The sequence below is a fragment of the Dermacentor albipictus genome, unplaced genomic scaffold, assembly GCF_038994185.2.
Source record: "Dermacentor albipictus isolate Rhodes 1998 colony unplaced genomic scaffold, USDA_Dalb.pri_finalv2 scaffold_38, whole genome shotgun sequence".
NCBI classification, from domain to species: domain Eukaryota; kingdom Metazoa; phylum Arthropoda; class Arachnida; order Ixodida; family Ixodidae; genus Dermacentor; species Dermacentor albipictus.
Window position 1 is genome coordinate 1362871 of NW_027225592.1, and position 21021 is coordinate 1383891.

A 21021-nucleotide genomic window follows, 5' to 3' on the forward strand; every position below is an offset into this window, starting at 1 on the left:
CATTGCAATCGAGAGGGCATGCGCACTACGCCGCAGTGAAAGAAACGAAGAAAATGTGCTCCGTAGTCAGACTATTTGCTGAACGCCGAAAGCACACAACCAGGGGCATTAAATAATGAAATTAAATATGCAAAAAACAAACTGGAAGCAATAGATATCGAAACATATAAGGGAGCCATTGTTCGCACTCGTGGCGAAAGATTGTGATTGGGAGAAACGCCTACAAAGCGCTCACTAGCGGATGAGAAAAGTTATGCCGTCAAAAATGAAATAAAAGAAAAACAGTACGAGGTTGTTATTACAAAAGACAAACGCATAATTGAACTTCCTTTTGCAGAATACTTTGAAAATCTGTTAGGTCATAAAATTGATATTGCAACCGGCTTTGAAAATGAATACCTTCACTTAATGCCAAGGTTAGGCGATGACGTGAAGACGCGCCTTGAAGCAGATATTACCGTACGTGAATTTGAAGACGTAATTGATTAATAATCCGTAGCCAAATCTCCAGGCCCGGATGCCTTAAGCACTTGTTTCTACCAAGCTTTTAAAGGGGATCTGGCAAAAGCGCTGCATCATGTGATAGCCGAAGCCTATAATGAAAATGCAGTGCCCCTATCTTTCAACTGTTCTCACGTTGTATTAAAACCCAAGAGAGATGACCCAGGTAAAGTCCTATCGGCCTCGTCCTATCGACTGATAAGGTTCAGCAATGTAGATTACAAAATATATATCAAATTACTGGCAAAAAGATTACAAACCGTGATCAAAGTTTTGGTAGGACCCCAACAAACATGTCGGATCGGGGGACGCTCGATATTTACTAACATTCATGTTACCAGAAGTTTACTTGAATATTGCGGTGACTTTCCAGTACGGGTAGCAATGTATCAGCTTGATCTAGAAAAAGCTTTCGATCGTGTATCACATCAAATTCTTTTTAGTCTTTTGGAGTATATTAATGTTGGGTTTGTGATTGCGAGTGGTGTGAAAATGTGTTACACTGACAGTTCAGCTAGCATAGTTGTAAAAAAAGTGTCAGCGCAAGTTTCAAAGTTCAGTGTAGTATTTTTGCATCACCGTATTTTTGCACGGTGATGTTCGCGCCAGACCTTACAAGGTCGAAGATTTTAGAGACGCCCTACTGCCGACGGGCCTGCTACCTGATGTGGTATGCATATGGGCGTACCAGATCAACCACGTCTGGGCAGTGACCCTCAGCGACGCGACTGCCCCAAGAAGGATGCTGGACCTTAAAGAACTACAAGTTAAGGGCCGACGGTGCGTCATCATTGACCCGCAAAACCAGCAAGTGAAGATTAGGCTACACTGGTTGCTGTACGGCGTTGCCGACGAGGACGTCCGGGCGGCGTTCGCGGCTTTCGGCAAGGTGGAGGAGGTGAGCCGTGAGCAGTGGCGCGTGGAAGGCATGGGGACCAAGACCTCAACGACCAGGACCGTCCTCCTCAAACTGAAGGGCAACGTGAAGATTGAGGACCTTCCTCATCAGATCCGCGTCGGCGGTGAGTTCGCCTTGGTCGTCGTTCCTGGTCGAGCGATGCAGTGCCTGCGCTGCCATGGCACAGGACATGTCCGCCGAGAGTGCAGAGTCCCCCGCTGTTCCCGGTGCAGACGCTTCGGCCACGTCGACGCAGACTGCGTGAAGTCTTATGCTGCGGTGACAGGCCCACCTGCTATTGACGTGGCGGCAGAGCACGTGATGGACGTGGCCGAGGCGGAGGACGCGGCTAAAGGAACCGGTGACGCGGTCTCGGCAGCTACAATTAGTGGATCGACGACTCTGGAGGTAGACGGAAAGGCGGCTGAGGCTACCCAGAAACCGAGTAGGGCGGAACAGGTCGCTACGACTGAGGGGCAGGTGACGGGAAGCGTCAGTGAAGATGCACCTGACGACGCGACCGCAATGCAGCAGGACGAGGGCGTCACCGACGACGACCATACCCGGTCTCTTGCTGCCTCCGTCAAGCGCACTCACGACCAGACGAAGGACCGCGAGGATCGGGCGACCAGCACCAGTGAGGGACCGCCGACGATGACGCCTCATGGCAGGCGGATGGGAAACAAGCCAAAGCCCAACATACCGCCTGAAAAGAAGCCTGTCGACAAAGCGCCCACGTCTAAGGACACCAACAAGCCGGGAGGTCCCGGAGGCGGCTAGCCGATGGCTAGTCGTGAGCGGTAAGCACCATGCTCCGGGCCTACTTTTCTTTTAGATCAAGATGGCTCAAATACCGTCCCTTAGGATTGCCACATTAAACGTGAGAGGGCTGGCAGCTAGTAGTAGGCAAAGTCAGGTCCTACGGTTGGTCACTGACCACAACATAGACGTACTAGCCGTCCAGGAAACTAAGGTTGACGGAGAGGAGCAGACCGGGAGCATGGTGCGACGATTCACGCACAGATATTTTGCGGTGGTTAGCCATGCGGTAGGCACGTCCGGGGGGTGCATTCTGTTCGTTAAGAAGCTGCCTGGACTGCAGATTCAAAGTGTATTTTCATGCGAATCTGGAAGGATTGTTTTTTGTGATGTTTCGATATGTGAGGTTGAATTCCGTGTCATATGCGTGTATGCTCCGAATTCAGTGGAGGAGCGTGTCTTGTTTTTTTCGAACCTTTCTAAGTATGTCCGTTGTGAGAAGCGCGTTATGTTGTTAGGGGACTTCAATTGTGTGTTGAATGCCAGAGATAGAGTGAATAATGCCGGTGTGCGAGACAAAAGCTGTAGCGTATTATCAAAACTAATAGCGGAAAATGAACTTGACGATGTTTACGAGTGCCTGGAAGGGGGGCGTGAAGTGACTTTTACTCGTTTTCAGGGCAGTAGTCACGCACGACTGGATCGAATGTAGTACATGTCATTGGACACGATTCCAAGATGCCATAGTTATTGTGTTGTGCCCGTGTCGTTTTCGGACCACTGCCTTGTAAAATGTCACATAGGTGTAGTGAAAACGAAACATTCTTTTAATTGGGATCTGTGGAAAATGAATGCCTTGTTACTAAATGATCAGTGCTTTGTAAAAGCAGTAATGGATGCGGTTAACGAAGTATTCGATGATGCAACGGAAACAATAACGGAGAAGTGGGAATGTTTTAAACAGAAGGTTAAAATTAAAGCCATAGAAAGATCGAGTTGCATGAAATTCGAGAAGGAAACGAAAGAAAAGGGCTTAAGAAGACTGCTTGAGCAGCTGATAACGCTTGAGTGTAGAGAGCCTGGTACATATAAAGACGACGTGCGAAACATCAAGGAAAAACCTGAACAGTTCGACAAAGAGCGTTATCAAGGCGCCATCGTGCGTGCGCGAGCACATGCACTAGCGGCAGGGGAGACGCCCACTAAAAGGGCGCTGGGTCTTGAGAAGGCGCACGGACGGCGAAACCACATCGATAAAATTCTAATCAACGGGACTGTCGTTGAAGACAGTGAGAGCATTGGGAGCGCCTTCTTCGAGTACTACCAGTCACTCTTTGCATTTCAGGCTGCGAGTGTAGGGGGTTTCAAAGCGGATTTTCTTAATCTCATGCCGCGAATAAGTGATGATACCAAAGAACGGTTAGAAGCCAAAATAACTGAGGGGGGGGGGGGGTAGAAAAGGCAATCGACAATTTGAACCTTGGTAAGTCGCCTGGACCTGACGGCCTGTGCGCTGGGTGGTATAAGGCGTTCAAGAGAGAATTGGCTCCATTGTTGGCAGAGGTATTAAATGACGCGTATCAGCAGAAATGTTTGCCCCCTTCCTTTGGAAAAGCGCACACCATACTAATACCTAAGAGCGGTCAAATAGATAAACTAAAGTTGGTGTCGTGCTACAGGCCAATATCACTAACAAATGTTGATTACAAGATATTTATGAAGATTTTAGCTACCAGACTCCAAGGCGTCATCAAAGAAATAGTAGAAGACCATCAAACCTGCGGCATCAGAGGGCGAACTATTTTTTCTAACATTCATAAGATGCGAAGTGTTCTCGAGTGCTGTGACGTCACCGGAGGTGGCGTTGCAGTTCTTCAGCTCGATCTCGAGAAAGCTTTCGATTGTGTCGCACATGTTATTTTGTTTGCCATCTTGGATCACGTTAATGTCGGTTCCATCATCACTGAGGGCGTGGCCTTGGCGTACAAGAATTGCACAACCAGATTAATTGTAAACAAGGCACTGGGGGCCCCCATTAACATTATGCGTTCAGTGCGCCAAGGCTGTCCCCTCAGTCCACTTCTGTTTGCTATTTATATAGAGGCCATGTGTGTGGCAATAAATGAAATTGACAAAATACGTGGTTTTAGATTGGCAGCGACAGAAGTGAAGCTGCTGGCGTATGCAGATGACATTGCAGTGTGTTGCACAGATAAACCAAGTGTAACCGAAGCAATATCTGTAGTAAATCATTTCTGTGAAGTCACGGGTAGCAGAGTAAATTGGAGCAAATCCCTCGGGCTGTGGCACGGGGACTGGCTTTCCGCACCGGACTATTTCGCGAGTGTGAGCTGGGTGAAAACTCCGATGAGGTTTCTCGGTGTTCCCCTAGACAGTTGCAATAGCAGTGATGAATATTGGAGGAACCAAACAAATGACATGAAAGAAAAAGCAGACAAATGGAAAGGTACTAAACTGTCTGTTTTCGCAAGAGCGACCGTGTGTAACATCTTTTTAATTGCCAAGTTATACTATGTTATGCAAGCGTTGTATTGTTCTAGACTAAACGTGCAAAGGCTGCACAGAGTGTTTGCGGTTTTCATATGGGGTTCAACATGGGAAAGGTGCAACCGAACAAATTTGTTTAGAAGAGTGAAAGACGGGGGTGTGGGATTAGCCCATCTTTTTGTTCGACAACTGGTCAACCGATTTTTCTTTTTCCGCGATGTGCGCGATCCTTTTCTTCGCACCGTATGTCAGCTCAGATTAAGCAACAGATTGCCGGCACATGTTGTCAACACGGCAAGCATGAATGGAACACTTCGTGGCTATCTTAAGGAAGTTGCCGACAGTGTCCGTTTCCTTACTGTTCGGTTTTCAAATGATTACCTATGTCAAGTGAAAAGGAAAACGCTGTATAAAGATGTGTGTGATATTGTATTTCCATTGCCGCTATACAGAGCCATGTACGGTGGAGGGCAAGGAATGGACGTTCTTAAACGGGTGAAACGCATGCAGGTGCCACCAGGGGTCAAATCATTTTTTTTTTAAGCTCCACACTGGAATCCTGTCTGTGAAGACGTTTATGGAAGAACGAGGCTGTCTCGTACCGTGGGGTTCTCACTGCTTGATCTGCAAGAAGCCCGAAACCATAGATCACGTGTTCTTGCACTGCTGCGCTGCTGTGTTCTTTTGGGACTTCTTGCAGCGAACCCTGAAGAAAGAATTACCTGTAAACCCCCAAGGGATCAGGTATCTGCCTATTAAGGATAAAGACGGGGTCCCATATGACTTCATTATGTTGAATGCTTTCCACTGTATATGGCGGGCGCGAATGGCTGGGTACCACTGTGATCCCGACGCATGGCCGGTTCATATATATTTCAGAGAATATATGTCAAAGTTTGTTGATGTACAGAAAATGCAAGAATGTCCACCGGATTGGCTGTCGAGGCTAGAAGCTCTCACAGCATTGAAGGAATTTTAATTTGACAACGCCGGTCCTATACGGACGGATGGCATTATTGTAAATTTTTTTGCCTTTTTGGATTTCTGAGATGCGTGTAATATTTGTATTTTCTGTGTTATGTCAAAGACCAGCATATGTTAAGACCGGCTAGAAGCTCTCAAAGCCATAAATGAATTTTAATTTGACAACGCCGATCCTATACGGGCGGATGGCAGTACTATAATTTTTTTTTCTCTGTTTTGCATTTCTCAGATGCAATATTTGTATTTTCTGTGTTATGTCAAAGACCGGCATTAAATAAAAAAGAAGCAGCAGAGTGGCGCAGCGGAAGCGTGCTGGGCCCATAAACTAGAGGTCCGTGGATCGAAACCACGCTCTGCTACACGTTTCCTTTATTTTATTTTTTCCAGTTTAATAGAAAGAGCTTATCAGAGCAGTAATTTGGTGTCTTACAGCCATAATTGCACACCGAGAAGCGATCTGGTGCGCTACGCGCATTTGTTTTTCGCCTTAAAAAGAATACTCTTGTTTATAACAAATATAAATAAGTTTACATAGCTGTGGAGGAGCAGCAGAGTGGCGCAGCGGAAGAGTGATTCTGCTTCCGGCCACCGAGCGTGACGGACGCATGATGACGGGCTCCGTTGGAGCGGCTTCAGCGGCCTTTTCTGGCCGCGGTAACAGGGCTATGGAAATGGAAGATCACTACCAGGTTGTACTGCCAAGTCTCCCAACCGGGCGTTTAGTTTTAAATACTGCTTTTTTTGCACGCGGATATCAGGGCCCGCCCGTACCGGGTGGAAGATTTTCGAGACGCGTTGGCTAGGCAATCGCTTCTCTCGGATGTTATCGCCCTGGGGGCGTATCGGATGAGCCATGTCTGGGCCATCACGCTGAAGGATGCGGATGCCGTTAAGAAGATTGCAGGCGTCGGTGAGCTGCGCGTCAAAGAACGCCGCTGCATGGTTATTGACCCGGCAAACCAGGACGTACGTCTCAAGCTCCATTGGCTGCTTCACACCGTGCCGGACGAGGACGTGCGTGTCGCGCTCGCACCGTACGGAAAGGTCTCCGAGGTGGTCCGAGAGCGCTGGCGTGTGCACGGCGTGTCAGAGAAAGGCTCAATGAGCAGGATGGTCACGCTGAAATTGAAAGCTGGCGTTAAACTGGACGACTTGCCGCACCAGCTTAACGTTGGGGGTGAGTTGGCAGTCGTCGTTGTGCCTGGAATGCCTCCGTTATGTCTTCGCTGCCGAGGTACGGGACACATTCGACGGGAGTGTAAGGTGCCGCGATGCGGACCTTGTCGACGTTTCGGTCACGAAGACGGTGAGTGCCCCCGTACTTATGCAAGCATCGCCGGCCCTGGAACCAGTGAAGATGCCTCGGAGCATTTGATGGACGAGGCGGACGCAGAAGAGGCAGTGAGGACAACTGGGAAAACGGAGACGAAAGATGGGCCTTCGTTTACGCCTCTGGTTAAGCAGAAGACAACGACAACGTTGACGTCTTCAGCAGTGGTGGCATCTCAGCGAGCGCAGCGTGACCCCGAAAGCGACAGCGGTCACAGTGCGGTGGCCGATACGAAAGCTTCGCTGAAAACCCCGGACCGGGTGGAGCCTCGCGTTGCCGACGCCATGGACGCCGACGATGAAGCGGCTGCCCTAACCGCTGGAAAGCGGTCCCGCGAAGAGAGCGCCGGTGAGAACCTGCAGCCCGGTGGTAGTAGCAGTGGGGAGCCGCCCTCAAAAACGACACGAAGTCGACGTTCGTCGTTGAAGCCGCGTCCAAACCTTTTGGCCGAGTCACGGCAGGCAGGTAAACTGCCTCCGTAAATTTTTTCCCGTGTTCTGTGGAATGTCAGCGTCGGTTGTGTATTGACCGACACGGTGTTTTTGGCTGACTTTTCGAGTTTGCGCGCATGCAAAGTGGAGGATGCGACGAGGAGGTGCCTCAGACCACTTCGAGACAAGCACCAGTCAAGCCTTTGGGTGGCCAGACAGACCCCCCGTACATCATTGCGGAACACCAGTCGGGAAAATCACATGGTCGACAGAGGTAGGCACCAAGCGGGGCGCGCCCCTTTTTATTACGTAAACGTATGGTAGTTGAGCTAAGAACCCCATTGCGTGTAGCAACTTTGAATGTTAGAGGGCTGGGAGCACGAAGGCGGCAATGTCAGCTTAATCGCCTGCTTATTGATAATGGTCTTGACCTAATAGCTGTGCAAGAATCAAAGATAGTCACAAGGACATGCTGACCGCATGGTGCCCTCTTTCCGCGCCAACTTTGAAGTGTGTGTGTGTCACTCCGTAGGGACATCGGGTGGATGCCTTATCTTCATTCGCAACACATTAGGTATAAGTGTGGAGTCTGCATTTGCATGTGAAAGTGGCCGCTTCTTGGTTGTTGATTTGTCTTTTTCAAACCTACACTGGCGCGTTGTATGTGTTTATGCCCCCAATGTTGAAAGTGAACGTAAATGTTTTTTTTATTCCATTGAGCCGTACTTGAATTGTGACAAGGTGTTGCTTGTATTGGGAGACTTCAACTGTGTATGTGCTGCTACTGACCGAGTGAAGTGTAGACCAGTGAGGGACAAGAGCGCGGAACTGTTGTGCACGATTTATTTATTGAAGGACGTTGGAAGTGTGTTTTCGGCTGGAACACGGCCTGATTACACACACTTTCAACGCGACAGTAACGCAAGATTAGGTAGACTGTATGTTTCTGCTGATCTCGTGCCACTATGCACAGCCTATGATGTAAAACCTGTGTCGTTTAGTGATCATTGCCTTGTAAGCGCGACTTTTCGAATGAAAGGAAGGAAATCACCCTTTAATTGGTACCTTTGGAAACTAAATGAGAAAATTTTAGACGATGAAGGATTTGTCAAGGAAATTAAAAGTGATCTTGATGGGGTACTAGCTGAGCAAGTGGGCTGCTTTGCCGTTGAATGGGAAAGTTTCAAAGAACGAGTGAAGCTTAAAGCTATAGGAAAAAGTAGCGCAATTCGGTATAAACAGAAAGAAAAAGAAAGGGAACTTCGCGAACAACTTGAGTGCTTGGTTAGGATGGAAACCAATAAGCCAGGAAATTTTAGTAAAGAAATAAAAGACGTGAAGTGTCAGATCGAAACAATTGACACTGACAGGTATAGAGCAGCAATAATACGCTCAAGGAGCGATAACTTGTGGGCAGGCGAAGCGCCTACAAAGCGGGCGCTATCAGATGAAAAGCGGTACGCTTGCCAGAAGGAAATCAGGCAAGTAAGATAAGAGGGGCACATTACAAGCGACCCTAGTGAGATTCAGCGCGCTATTACGGAATACTTTGCTGAACTTTTCGGCAATAGGCGCGAGCATGCGCAAGGGTTTGAAGGGGATTTCCTCCCACTAATGCCAACACTCGACAATGATGTAAAAGAGCGTCTTGAATTGCCTATTACTTTGGAAGAGATCGAGAAAGCAATAGATGATCTTCCGTCTGGAAAAGCGCCGGGGCCAGATGGGCTGAACGCTGCCTTCTATAAAACCTTTAAACGTCATGTTTCTCAGTTCCTGTTACAAGTGATAACAGAAGCCTATAAACGCAAAAAAGTTCCACTGTCCTTTGGTTTTTCACACATTGTACTTATTCTCAAGTCTGATGATGCGGAGAAACGAATGTTAGTGGGTTCCTACAGACCTATCAGCCTCACTAATGTCGACTACAAGGTGTACATGAAAGTACTAGCCAAACGACTTCAGAGTGTAATCGACAAATTAGTAGGGCCGCACCAAACCTGTGGCATCAGAGGACGCAGCATTGCTACAAATATACATGTGGCCAGAACCGTATTGGAATGTGTTGACGCGCTTGGAAGCCAGGTAGCTATGATACAGCTGGACTTGGCTAAAGCGTTCGATCGCGTTTCACATGACATTCTTTTCTCCATTCTAGAGCACGCTAACCTGGGTAGTGTAATAGTAGAAGGAGTAAAAATGGCGTAAGCAAACTGTATGACACGCATTATAGTTAATGGTGACCTTACTGAGCGCCTCGCAGTGCGTTCTTCGGTGAGGCAAGGTTGTCCGCTCTCTCCCCTGCTTTTTGCAGCGTATCTAGAGCCTTTATGTCTGGCCATTATCAACAGTGACTATGTCATGGGTTTCAAGCTGCAATCTGCTGAGGTGAAACTTCTTGCGTATGCGGACGACATAGCGGTATTTTGCACAGAGAAAGCATTTGTGAAGTTACAAACACTCTGGAAAGGTTTTGTAACCAGACTGGATGTCAAGTAAACTGGGAAAAAAGTTCTGGATTTTGGCATGGGGAATGGGATATTACACCGCAATTTTTCTCACGGCTGCAATGGTCTCCCATGCCAACGCGATACCTTGGTGTGCCCCTAGAATGTTATCGCGATCCCAGCCCACTTTGGAATGAAGAGATGTCAAGGGCGAGAGAGAAAGCGGGAGCATGGCAGGGAAGGAGTCTGTCAATTTTCTCACGTGCCTTTGTCTGCAATGTTTTTCTAATTTCAAAAATATGGTACCTCATGAATGTGCTGTGTGCTTCGCGGACCTCTATTCAAAAATTGCATCGTATTTTTGCCGTCTTTCTTTGGACTTCGACCTGGGAAAAAACGAGGAGAACAAACCTGTTTCTTTCAGTGAAGAGTGGAGGCCTTGGACTGGTTCATTTGGTTTGCATCAAGTGGTATCACGCTTTATTTTCTTTCGTGATCAAAATGACACCTTCTTAAGAACGGTTATACAGGTCCGATTGCAGAGGCTACTCCCAAGACACATAGTGTCCTCTGGTGAGAACATGTGTGGTGCTGTAACCGGATTTTTGCGCGAGGTTGTGCTCTCTTGTAAGTTGTTAGAAGTGCGTTTTTCCCCAGACTATTTCTACTGTGTTCCCAAGAAAAAGCTGTACAAAGATCTTGTGGATATCATGCTGCCGGTGCCATTGTACCGGGCGCTTTATCGTGGAGGCCCAGGGCAGAATATTTTAAAGCGAGTGAAAAAGATGCCAGTTAGGCCAGGCGTGAAAACTTTCTTTTTCAAATTACACTCTAATACATTACCTGTCAAAACGTGGCTTCAAGAAAAGGGAATCTTTGTCCCTTGGACAACGAACTGTCCCTTATGTAAGAGGCCAGAGACAGTCGAACATGTTTTTCTGGACTGCTGGGACGGGATATTCCACTGGGATGTCCTACAAAGAACTATAAACAAAGAGTTACCACTAGACCCTTATGGTATCAGGTTTTTACCGGTTGATCACGAAGATGGACCATATTATTTGTTCATGCTTCTTGGCCTCCACAGCTTGTGGAAAACACGAATGCAAGTAAGGCATGCAGATGTTAATACGCGCAGTGCACGTGAAAACTTTATTGAAAGCGCTGCTTACCTTCGGGAATGCATCCGGGCACAGCATGACCAACCTCAGTGGGTAACACTTCTTGATGATTTAGTGAGTTTGAAGAAATTTTAACTTTGCTCGCCTCAGCTCAAGCGTAGCTGAAGTGCTTTATCGTTTGTGACTTATTGTTCCTCATGTGAACTTCGGAAATAAAGAAAAAAAATAGAGTGGTGCAGCGAAAGCGTGCTGGGCCCATAACCCAGAGGTCCGTGGACCGAAACCACGCTCTGCTACACGTTTCCTTTATTTTATTTTTTCCCGTTTAACAGAAAGAGCTTATCAGAGCAGTAATTTGGTGTCTTATAGCCATAATTGCACTCCGAGAACCGATCTGGCACGCTACGCGCATTTGTTTTTCGCCTTAAAAAGAATACTTTTGTTTATAACAAATATAAACAAGTTTACATAGCTGTGGAGGAGCAGCAGGGTGGTGCAGCGGATTCCATTTCCGGCCACCACAGCGGACGGTCACGGAATGTTGTGCTCCGTAGGGGCGGTTCATGCGGCCCAGCCGGGCCGCGGTATCAGGCTTACGGAAACGTCTTCACAGGATTACCAGCTTGTTTTGCCGCATCTGCCATCAGGTAGGACCGTGTGTAATACCGTGTTTTTGCACGGTGATTTGAAGGCCAGGCCCTATCGAGTCGAACATTTTCGCGATGCGCTTGACCGTCATAAGCTTTTGCCGGAGGTGGTGGCCCTCGGGGCCTACCAGATGAACCATGTCTGGGCTATAACATTCAAGGACGAAGTCGGAAAAAAGAAGCTGCTGTCAGCGAAGGCCTTTAGTGTCAAAGAACACCGCTGCGTCGCCATTGACCCTTGCAACCAGGATATTAGAATGAAGCTGTTCTGGCTGCTTCACACGACTCCCGACGTGGACGTCAGAGCAGCCTTGGCGCCGTTCGGAACGGTGACCGAAATTTCCAGGGAGTGGTGGCGAGTACCAGGGTGCGGCGACAAAGGTTCTCACACGCGTCTGGTATCGTTACGGCTGAAGGCTGGTATGACCATGGAAGACATCCCGCATCAGCTACGAGTATCAGAGGACCATGCGCTCGTGATCGTTCCAGGCAGAGCTCCGCTCTGCCTCCGATGCCGCGGCACCGGCCATATACGGCGCGAGTGCCGTGTGCCACGCTGTGGACTCTGTCGTTGTTTCGGCCACGACGAGACCCAGTGCGTGAGAAGCTACGCTAACGTGACCGGGTCTGGCCGGAGCGACGCGTTAGACGAGCACTTGATGGATCAAGCGGACGCGGAAGAGACTGCTGGAGCGGGCGGAGACCCACGAGGCACGGAAGAGAAGCCAGTGGTCATGGCAAGCGTCAAGTGCCAACCCAGAAAGGGCAGTAGTGAGGCAGTGGCCAGGAATGAAGTGCAAAGGGAACCGTCTGCAGAAAATTCTATGGTGCGTGAAAGTGAGGGGGACGCGGAGGCTGCCGAGGGCGTTCTGCGACAGGGCAACTCTGGCACTGCCTTCATCGAAGAATCCGGCGAGAAAATGGACCAGGCCAGCGCCGTTTCACAGAGACCTCGCGAAATACCCGATCAAGATGTCTGGCTTGAGCAAGACGACGGTGTCAGCAGCGAAGGGCCACCCACGAAGGCTTCCTCTTTCCGGCGGTCTACACTCAAGCCCAAGCCGAACGTTCCGCTCGAGAGGAGGCCGACGCGAGAACATCCACCTGAGGGGCGCCAGACGCCGACCAATCCGCCAGGTGGTCGGCAGACGCCAACCGTCCCACCAGATGGGCGACAGACGCCGACTGTCCCACCAGATAAGCGGACAACGCCGACAGTTCCCCCGCGGTAGCGGGGTGCTGCTCGGTAGAAGGCTCAGTAAGGACTAGGTGCTGCGGAACCTTTAAGTGAATGATGAGTAGCGTATTTGGTAACGTCATGCCTTCGCCGTATGAGACGGAGCTTATGATGGAGCAGGGTTTTGTTTTTTGTAAGTTTGGCGGTCTTTGATTTCCGTAATGTATTGTAGTTGGTGCTTGCTCTTCTCTTTCAATGGCAAATAATCATAGAATAGCAATACGTATTGGCACGCTCAACGTACGAGGGTTAACGGCTAGACGGCGACAAGCACAATTAAGTCTCCTGATGCTGGAAAACGACATAGATATTCTTGCTGTTCAAGAAACTAAAATTGAAAGCGAAGAGCAAATGGACAAAATGGTTCAGGTTTTTAAATCCCGTTACAACACTTCGGTTCGTCATGGAGTAGGTAAGGCCGGTGGCTGTCTTTTATTTTTGCGTAATTCAATAGGTATTGTTGCGCAGAGTGTAATGTCGGCCCAAGATGGGCGATTTGTCCTATGTGATTTCTCTTTCAATAATATTGATTGGCGAATTGTCTGTGTATACGCTCCAAACAAAATTAGTGATAGGAAATTTTTTTTTTAACTTTGTTGAGTCACACCTGACGTGTGAAAGAAATGTTGTTCTTCTTGGGGACTTCAATTGTGTTTGCATGTCCGAACATAGGGTGCCCAGTAAAATAATACGGGATACAAGTGCGCATCAACTTTGCGCAATCGTGGCAGACTATGATTTAGTAGACGTTGGAAGCATATTAAGCGGTAACAGTGTTGTTTTTACTCATTTCCAAGGGCAGAGTCACGCTCGACTAGATCGTTTGTACGTATCAGCAAACCTTGCGCGAACGGTCACTAGCTACGCAGTAAAGCACGTGAGCTTCAGTGATCACAGCCTAGTAATGTGTACATTGGGCACGAAACATAGAGGGTCTCACTTTAACTGGGAACTGTGGAAAATGAACGAAACGATCTTAAGTGATGAATGGTTTGTCAAAACGGTAAAAGGAAAAATTGACGTAATGCAAATAGACGCTACAACAAATTGGGCTGAGCTGTGGGAGCAGTTTAAAATTGAAGTGAAAATGAGTGCGATCGAGAGGGCTTGTGTGATGCGTCATAAAGCTAAACAAAGAGAGAAAGAACTGCAAAGCATGCTCGATTATTTTCTAAACGCGGAGTGCACAATACCGGGATTGTTTTCGAAACAGATTAGAGAAATTAAACGCGAACTTGAAAGGGTGGACGCTCAAATTTACCAAGGAGCCGCGATAAGAGCACGATCCGAGAGGCTGTGGCTGGGAGAGGCGCCAACTAAGCGCGCGCTCAGTGACGAAACGGGTTACGCATCCAAAAACATAATAAAAGAAATTTTTTTTAACAACACAATGTCAAAAGACCCAGAAGTAATTGAAAAAGCTTTCGTTGAACACTACCGAGCGTTGCTCGGTAGGCAGGTGCCCGTAACAGAAGGGTTTGTGAACTCCTTTCTAACACTTCTGCCAAAATTACAAGACGAAATAAAAGAGAGACTCGAGAGACCGATCTCTGCGAAAGAAATTACAGAAGCCATAGAAGACTTGGGTAAAGGAAAGGCGCCTGGACCAGACGGCCTAGGAGCAGCTTTCTATAAAACTTTCAAGGCCGAAATAAGCGAGATACTGCACTGTGTAATATCAGAAGCTCATGAAACTAAGCACTTGCCGCCATCATTCAGAAAAAGTCATGTTGTGCTTATACCGAAAACAACCGATACGGTAAAGCTGAAATCTGTCGCTGGATACAGGCCCATAAGTCTTACGAATTCGGATTATAAAATCGACATGGAGGTACTCGGAAAAAGGATGCAGTCAGTTATTAAGTCCATAGTAGGCCCACACCAAACATGCGGTATCAGGAATAGAACAATATTGTCGAATATTCACATCGCTAGGAGTATATTGGAATGCTGTGATGCGAACCTCGAATGTGTAGCAATGGTTCAGTTAGACCTAGAAAAAGCTTTTGACCGGGTTGCTCAAAGCATACTTCTTGCCCTGCTAAAACACATTAATGTAGGCGAAGTGATTCAGGACGGAGTAGCCATGGCTTATGAGAACTGTTCCGCTCACCTAATAATCAATAAAAGACTCAGCGAAAATATACCAGTATTATCCAGTGTGCGCCAGGGGTGCCCTTTGTCGCCCATAATTTTGCGATTTTTCTTGAACCTTTGTGTTTGCTGGTACGATAAAACGAAAACATTCGCGGCTACCGTCTTTTAACTCGGGAAGTAAAAATACTAGCTTACGCAGATGACATCGCACTTTTTTGCATTGACCAAGAGAGCATTCGGGAGGCAGTCAAGGATGCAAGAAAGTTTTGCAGTCTAACGGGGAGTGCCATAAGCTGGCCAAAAAGCTTAGGCTTCTGGCACGGTGAATGGGACAGCCGGCCTGCAGTGTTAGAAACAGTACCGTTCACAGATGCGCCAACCAGTTATCTTGGTGTCCCTTTGGAATACTATCGCGATACCACGACGCAATGGACTGAACAAACTGAGCGGGCTAAAGCACAAACAACGAAGTGGGGAGGCAAGAATCTGTCAATATTGCTACGGCACAATATGTGCGATCACGAAAGGCCAGCAGTGTGAAGACGACGACGACGATTTAGAAGCTAGCGCGGGCTGTTGCCTCTTGGCCAAGCGCAGCGTATTTTCCTTGTAAATATATTTGTACATAGCTTGTCGTCTGCGTCTTCCTACGTAACATATTTGGTGGAGGTGGACGTTCCCTGTACCTCGTCACGGAGCTTCGCAGTGGACGGTACGTCGAGCCTACCTTCATGGCTCCCGGCGATGACAATTCGACTCAGCCGCCTCCGACCCCTCCTGCCACTTCGACGACCTACATCTCTCTCCCTGCTCCTCGTGATCCTGGCGTATTCTCGGGCAACGATGGGGACGACGTCGAAGACTGGATCAGCCTGTACGAACACGTCAGCCGCAATAACCGCTGAGACCCTACTATCATGTTCGCCAACGTAGTCTTTTACCTCGGTGGCACACCTCGAGTTTGGTTTCGGACGCACGAAGAGGAGCTCACCAGTTGGGATTCGTTCAAGCAAAAGCTCCGAGACTTGTTCGGCAACCCCTACGGTCACAAACTTGCCGCGCAGAAGGCGCTTTCCGGCCGTGTGCAGACGTCACCAGAGCCCTATGTCACGTACATTCAGGACGTCCTGGCTCTGTGCCGCAAAGTTGATGCACACATGCCTGAGTCAGACAAGGTATCCCACATCCTCAAAGGCATTGCCGATGACGCCTTCAACTTGCTCGTGTTCAACAACGTCGCGACGGTGGATGCTTTTATCAAAGAGTGCCGCCGCCTGGAACTCGCTAAAAGCAGACGTATCGATCAGCAGTTTGCCCGTTTGCCCAACACCCCAGCGACTTCTTCCTGTGCCGACGCTCCTCGTCCCAACAACACCGGCGATATTACCAAGATCGTTCGGCGTGAGATTGAGGCCGCCTATCCGGCTGCCTTCGACTCCAGCCCCACCAACGCACCGGCAGTCACGGTTTCCCTGATCCAGGCAGTTGTCCGCCAGGAGTTCGAAAACATGGGCCTTCACACCATCTGCTCGGCCCATCACCCTGATACCCATCCGGCTTCTTCGATTCCGCCCCGTCCCGCATCGTCTTACCCACCACGTTTCCGCAACCCAGCTGAATGGCGCACTGCTGACGACAAGCCCATTTGTTTTCACTGCCGTCGCATCGGGCACATTTCTCGGCACTGTCGAAGTCGCTGGACTTCCCCGACCCGGTCTGCTTATACTGCCTATTCTCGCCCCTCGGGTGGCCCTTCTCGTCCTTATGCCGCACGCTCCGATACTGCCGCCACTGACCCTCCTGCGCCGAACCGCCCCTATTCTCGTTCACCTTCGCACCAAGGACGACAATCTCGCTCTCCCCAGCCCCGTCGCTCCTTTTCGCCGACTCCCTTCGGCCGCCGCTCCCAGCCGGAAAACTGAATGATGCAGCGCCTCGAGGTGACGCTGCATTGCTCCCTACGCCGCCAAATCCTCCACTGACGTTGCCCACTCATCTGAACCTTCTTGACGTGCAAGTCGACGGTGTTCCTGTATCTGCTCTTATAGACACTGGGGCGCATTTGTCGGTAATGAGCGCGGACTTTCGTACCCGCCTGAAAAAAATAATCACGCCCGCCACGACGCTTGTTGTCCGTGTCGCCGATGGCGGAACAGCCCCCGTAATTGGTATGTGTGCCGCCCGCGTCTCCTTCGCCGATCGCTCAACAGTCGTGCTATTCACGGTCATCGCCCACTGTCCCCATGACATCATCCTCGGCTTAGACTTCCTCTCCGCACATTCTGCTCTCATTGATTGTTCCGCCAGTACTCTCCGCCTTGACCTGCCTGTTCTGGATCCCGCTGAACCACATCCCAGTCGCCTCAGTTCCGTCGACTTTGTTCGCTTGCCACCTACGGCACTGACTTACGTTGACCTAGTGTCATCCCCACCAGTGCCCGACGGTCACTATATCGCGGCTCCTATACAAGACGTCCTCCTTACACACGGGATCACGGTACCTCATACCGTTTTATCTATTACGGCTAATTGCGTCTGCCTGCCAGTGGTCAATTTTGGCTTGACGACACAAGTGCTGCCACGTGGGATGTCTCTGGCCCAGCTTTGCTCATTCGAAGATCACTCAATAGCATCTATTGAGGTAGACAGCCATTCAACCGATCCTCCTCTGCCATCTCAGTCGACAACTTGCACCATCGCCGACTTACAGAAAATGATTGCGCCCGACATGCCGTCCGAGCACGCTCGTGAGCTCTACCGCGTTCTGTTTTCCTACAACGATATTTTTGACTTTCACGATCGTCCTTTGGCCCAAAGTACAACTGTTAAACATCGCATTAATACCGGCGATGCCCCTCCTATTCATCGCCGCCCGTATCGAGTGTCACCGGTTGAGCGTAAAGTTATTCACGCTGAAGTGCGCAAAATGCTTGCCAATAACATCATAGAACCGTCATGTAGTCCATGGGCGTCACCGGTTGTACTGGTAAAAAAAGAAGGATGGCTCATGGCGCTTTTGCGTGGATTATCGGCACCTTAACAGGGTTACCAAAAAGGACGTGTATCCCCTACCTCGGATCGATGACGCCCTTGACTGCCTCCATGGTGCTCGCTACTTCTCTTCTATTGACCTCCGCTCCGGCTACTGGCAGATTGCTGTGGACGATCTCGACCGCGAGAAGACTGCTTTTGTAACTCCGGACGGTCTTTATCAATTCAAAGTCATGCCGTTTGGTCTATGTAACGCCCCTGCCACTTTTGAACGCATGATGGACTCCCTTCTGCACGGTTTCAAATGGTCCATATGCCTGTGCTACTTGGACGACGTCATAGTATTCTCCCCAACGTTCGCTACGCACCTCGAGCGCCTCTCGGCAGTCCTGGACGTTTTTCGTCGCGCCGGTCTGCAACTGAACGCGTCGAAGTGCCAATTCGGCCGTCGCCAGATTACCGTCCTTGGGCATCTCGTTGACGCGAACGGAGTGCAACCGGACCCAGGCAAGATCCATGCTGTTACGCACTTTCCTGTTCCAAAGTGTGTCAAGGATGTGCGCAGCTTCATCGGCCTTTGTTCCTACTTCCGCCGTTTCGTGAAAAATTTCGCGGCCATAGCACGACCACTAACCGAGCTTTTGAAAAAAGACGCCCCTTTCCAGTGGGGCGATAACGAGGCCTCTGCATTCTCGCATCTAATCGACGTTCTCACAACGCCTCCCGTTCTGGCCCATTTCGATCCTTCAGCGCCTACCGAAGTTCGTACTGATGCCAGCGGTCACGGAATTGGCGCAGTACTGGCACAACGCCAGCGCGGCAACGACCGTGTTATCGCTTACGCCAGCAGGCTCCTCTCACCCGCGGAGCGCAACTATTCCATCACTGAGCGTGAGTGTCTGGCCCTAGTTTGGGCGGTTGCAAAGTTCCGCCCATACTTATATGGCCGACCCTTTTCCGTTATCACAGACCATCACGCGCTTTGTTGGTTATGCTCATTGAAAGACCCTTCAGGACGACTTGGTCGCTGGGCCTTACGCCTCCAAGAATATTCGTTCTCTGTCACCTACAAATCTGGCCGACTACACAAGGACGCTGACTGCCTGTCTCGCTACCCGGTAGACGAGCCTGACGACGCCGACAGTAGTACCGCCGACGGCATTTTCTCTGTCTGCCTTCGCTAACATCGCCGATGAGCAGTACCGAGACCTAACGCTGCGAGTACTCATCGAGCGTCTGCGCTCTACACCTACCGACGCATCCGTTCGCCGATATGTCCTCCAGGGCGGCATTCTGTACCGAAGGAACTTCCTCCCTGACGGATCTGATCTTCTTCTTGTCGTGCCAAAACATCTACGACAGACTGTGCTCTTTGAGATGCATGACGCACCTACTGCAGGACATCTTGGCGTAACCCGCACGTACGACCGCGTCCGCCGCCGCTTCTATTGGCCTGGTCTCGCTCGCTCCGTTCGACGCTATGTTGCTGCCTGTGATCCCTGCCAGCGTCGGAAGACACCTCAGGTGCTACCTGCCGGTCATCTCCAGCCGATCACCGTCCCTGTGGAACCGTTCTTTCGTGTTGGATTAGACCTCCTCGGTCCCTTTCCCACGTCATCCTCTGGGAACAAATGGGTAGCCGTCGCAACTGATTACGCCACCCGATACGCTATCACGCGGGCTCTCCCTACCAGTTGCGCCACTGACGTCGCGGACTTTCTCTTGCGTGACATTATCTTACTTCATGGCGCCCCGCGACAGCTGCTCACTGACCATGGTCGTAAATTCCTCTCGAAAGTTATCGCCGACATTGTACGTTCCTGCTCCACTCAACACAAGCTGACTACCTCATACCATCCTCAAACCAATGGCCTGACAGAGCGGTTAAACCGTACTCTTACCGATATGCTGTCAAAGTACGTTTCCAAGGACCACCGCGACTGGGACATTGGCCTTCCTTACGTCACACTCGCTTATAATTCTTCCCGGCACGACACCGCCGGATTTTCTCCCTTTTATCTGCTCTACGGTCGCGAACCGACCTTTCCCCTTGACACGGCACTTCCTCCTGCTTCGATCTCAACCAGCGAGTATGCGCGCGACGCCATCGCTCTCGCCGACCATGCACGCCAGCTTGCCCGTGCTCGACTGACAGACTCGCAAACCACTCAGCAGCGTCAGTACAACGCCCGCCACCGTGACGTACAGTTTTCGCCTGGTGCGCTCGTGCTCTTGTGGTCGCCCTCTCGTCACGTCGGACTTTCAGAGAAGCTTCTTTCGCGATACACAGGGCCCTACCGCGTGCTGCGCCAGGTGACGCCTGTGACTTACGAAATTGCTCCTGTGGGCTCAAGCTCGTCCTCTCCTGTGGCATGTAGTGATGTCGTACACGTCAGTAGGCTCAAGGCCTACTACACTGCTTCCGAGTCCGATCTTTAGTCGCTCCGGGACGGCGCTTTTGCAGCCGGGGGAAGTGCTACGGCACAATATGTGCGATCACGAAAGGCCAGCAGTGTGAAGACGACGACGACGATTTAGAAGCAAGCGCGGGCTGTTGCCTCTTGGCCAAGCGCAGCGTATTTTCCTTGTAAATATATTTGTACATAGCTTGTCGTCTGCGTCTTCCTACGTAACAATATTCACGAGAGCCACTGTCTGCAATTTATTTCTTGTCGCTAAAGTGTTTTATATGTTGCAAGTTTTATGTATATCCCGAGTGTGTGTACAAAAGTTGCACAGGGTTTTTGCTATGTTCGTGTGGGGATCAGGATGGGAGCGCATGAGTCGTTTGAATCTGTTTCACGCTGTGCAGAAAGGAGGATTGAGTTTGTCGCATTTATTTTTGAAACAAGTTGTGTCGCGCTTCATGTTCTTGCGCGACGAAAGCGATTGTTTTTTGCGGTGCGTTATCCAGACGCGATTAGGTGACGCACTGCCAGAATATGTTGTGACGTCGTATGTCATACGTCAAGTGGTTGGCCTGAGGTTTTTTGTTTGAAGTGATAAGCTCTTTCCGTTTTCTAAAAGTGCACTTTTCTTTGGAATACCTGAACACAGTCGCAAGAAAGCG

General features: G+C 49.7%; 2 protein-coding genes across 2 annotated transcripts in view; both read left to right on the forward strand.

Moving 5' to 3' along the window:
* The first annotated feature begins 1074 nt into the window (after positions 1-1074).
* Positions 1075-21021, forward strand: part of LOC139052820 (uncharacterized) — a 32901-nt gene continuing 12954 nt past the window's right edge. Inside the window, exon 1 of the mRNA XM_070529958.1 lies at positions 1075-2199. Coding sequence (XP_070386059.1) covers positions 1244-2179 — 936 coding nt within the window. The 5' untranslated portion in view covers positions 1075-1243 and the 3' untranslated portion in view covers positions 2180-2199. The remainder of the gene's footprint in view (positions 2200-21021) is intronic.
* Positions 6403-21021, forward strand: part of LOC139052819 (uncharacterized) — a 47539-nt gene continuing 32920 nt past the window's right edge. Inside the window, exon 1 of the mRNA XM_070529957.1 lies at positions 6403-7685. Within this exon, the coding sequence (XP_070386058.1) occupies positions 6497-7462 (966 nt within the window). The 5' untranslated portion in view covers positions 6403-6496 and the 3' untranslated portion in view covers positions 7463-7685. The remainder of the gene's footprint in view (positions 7686-21021) is intronic.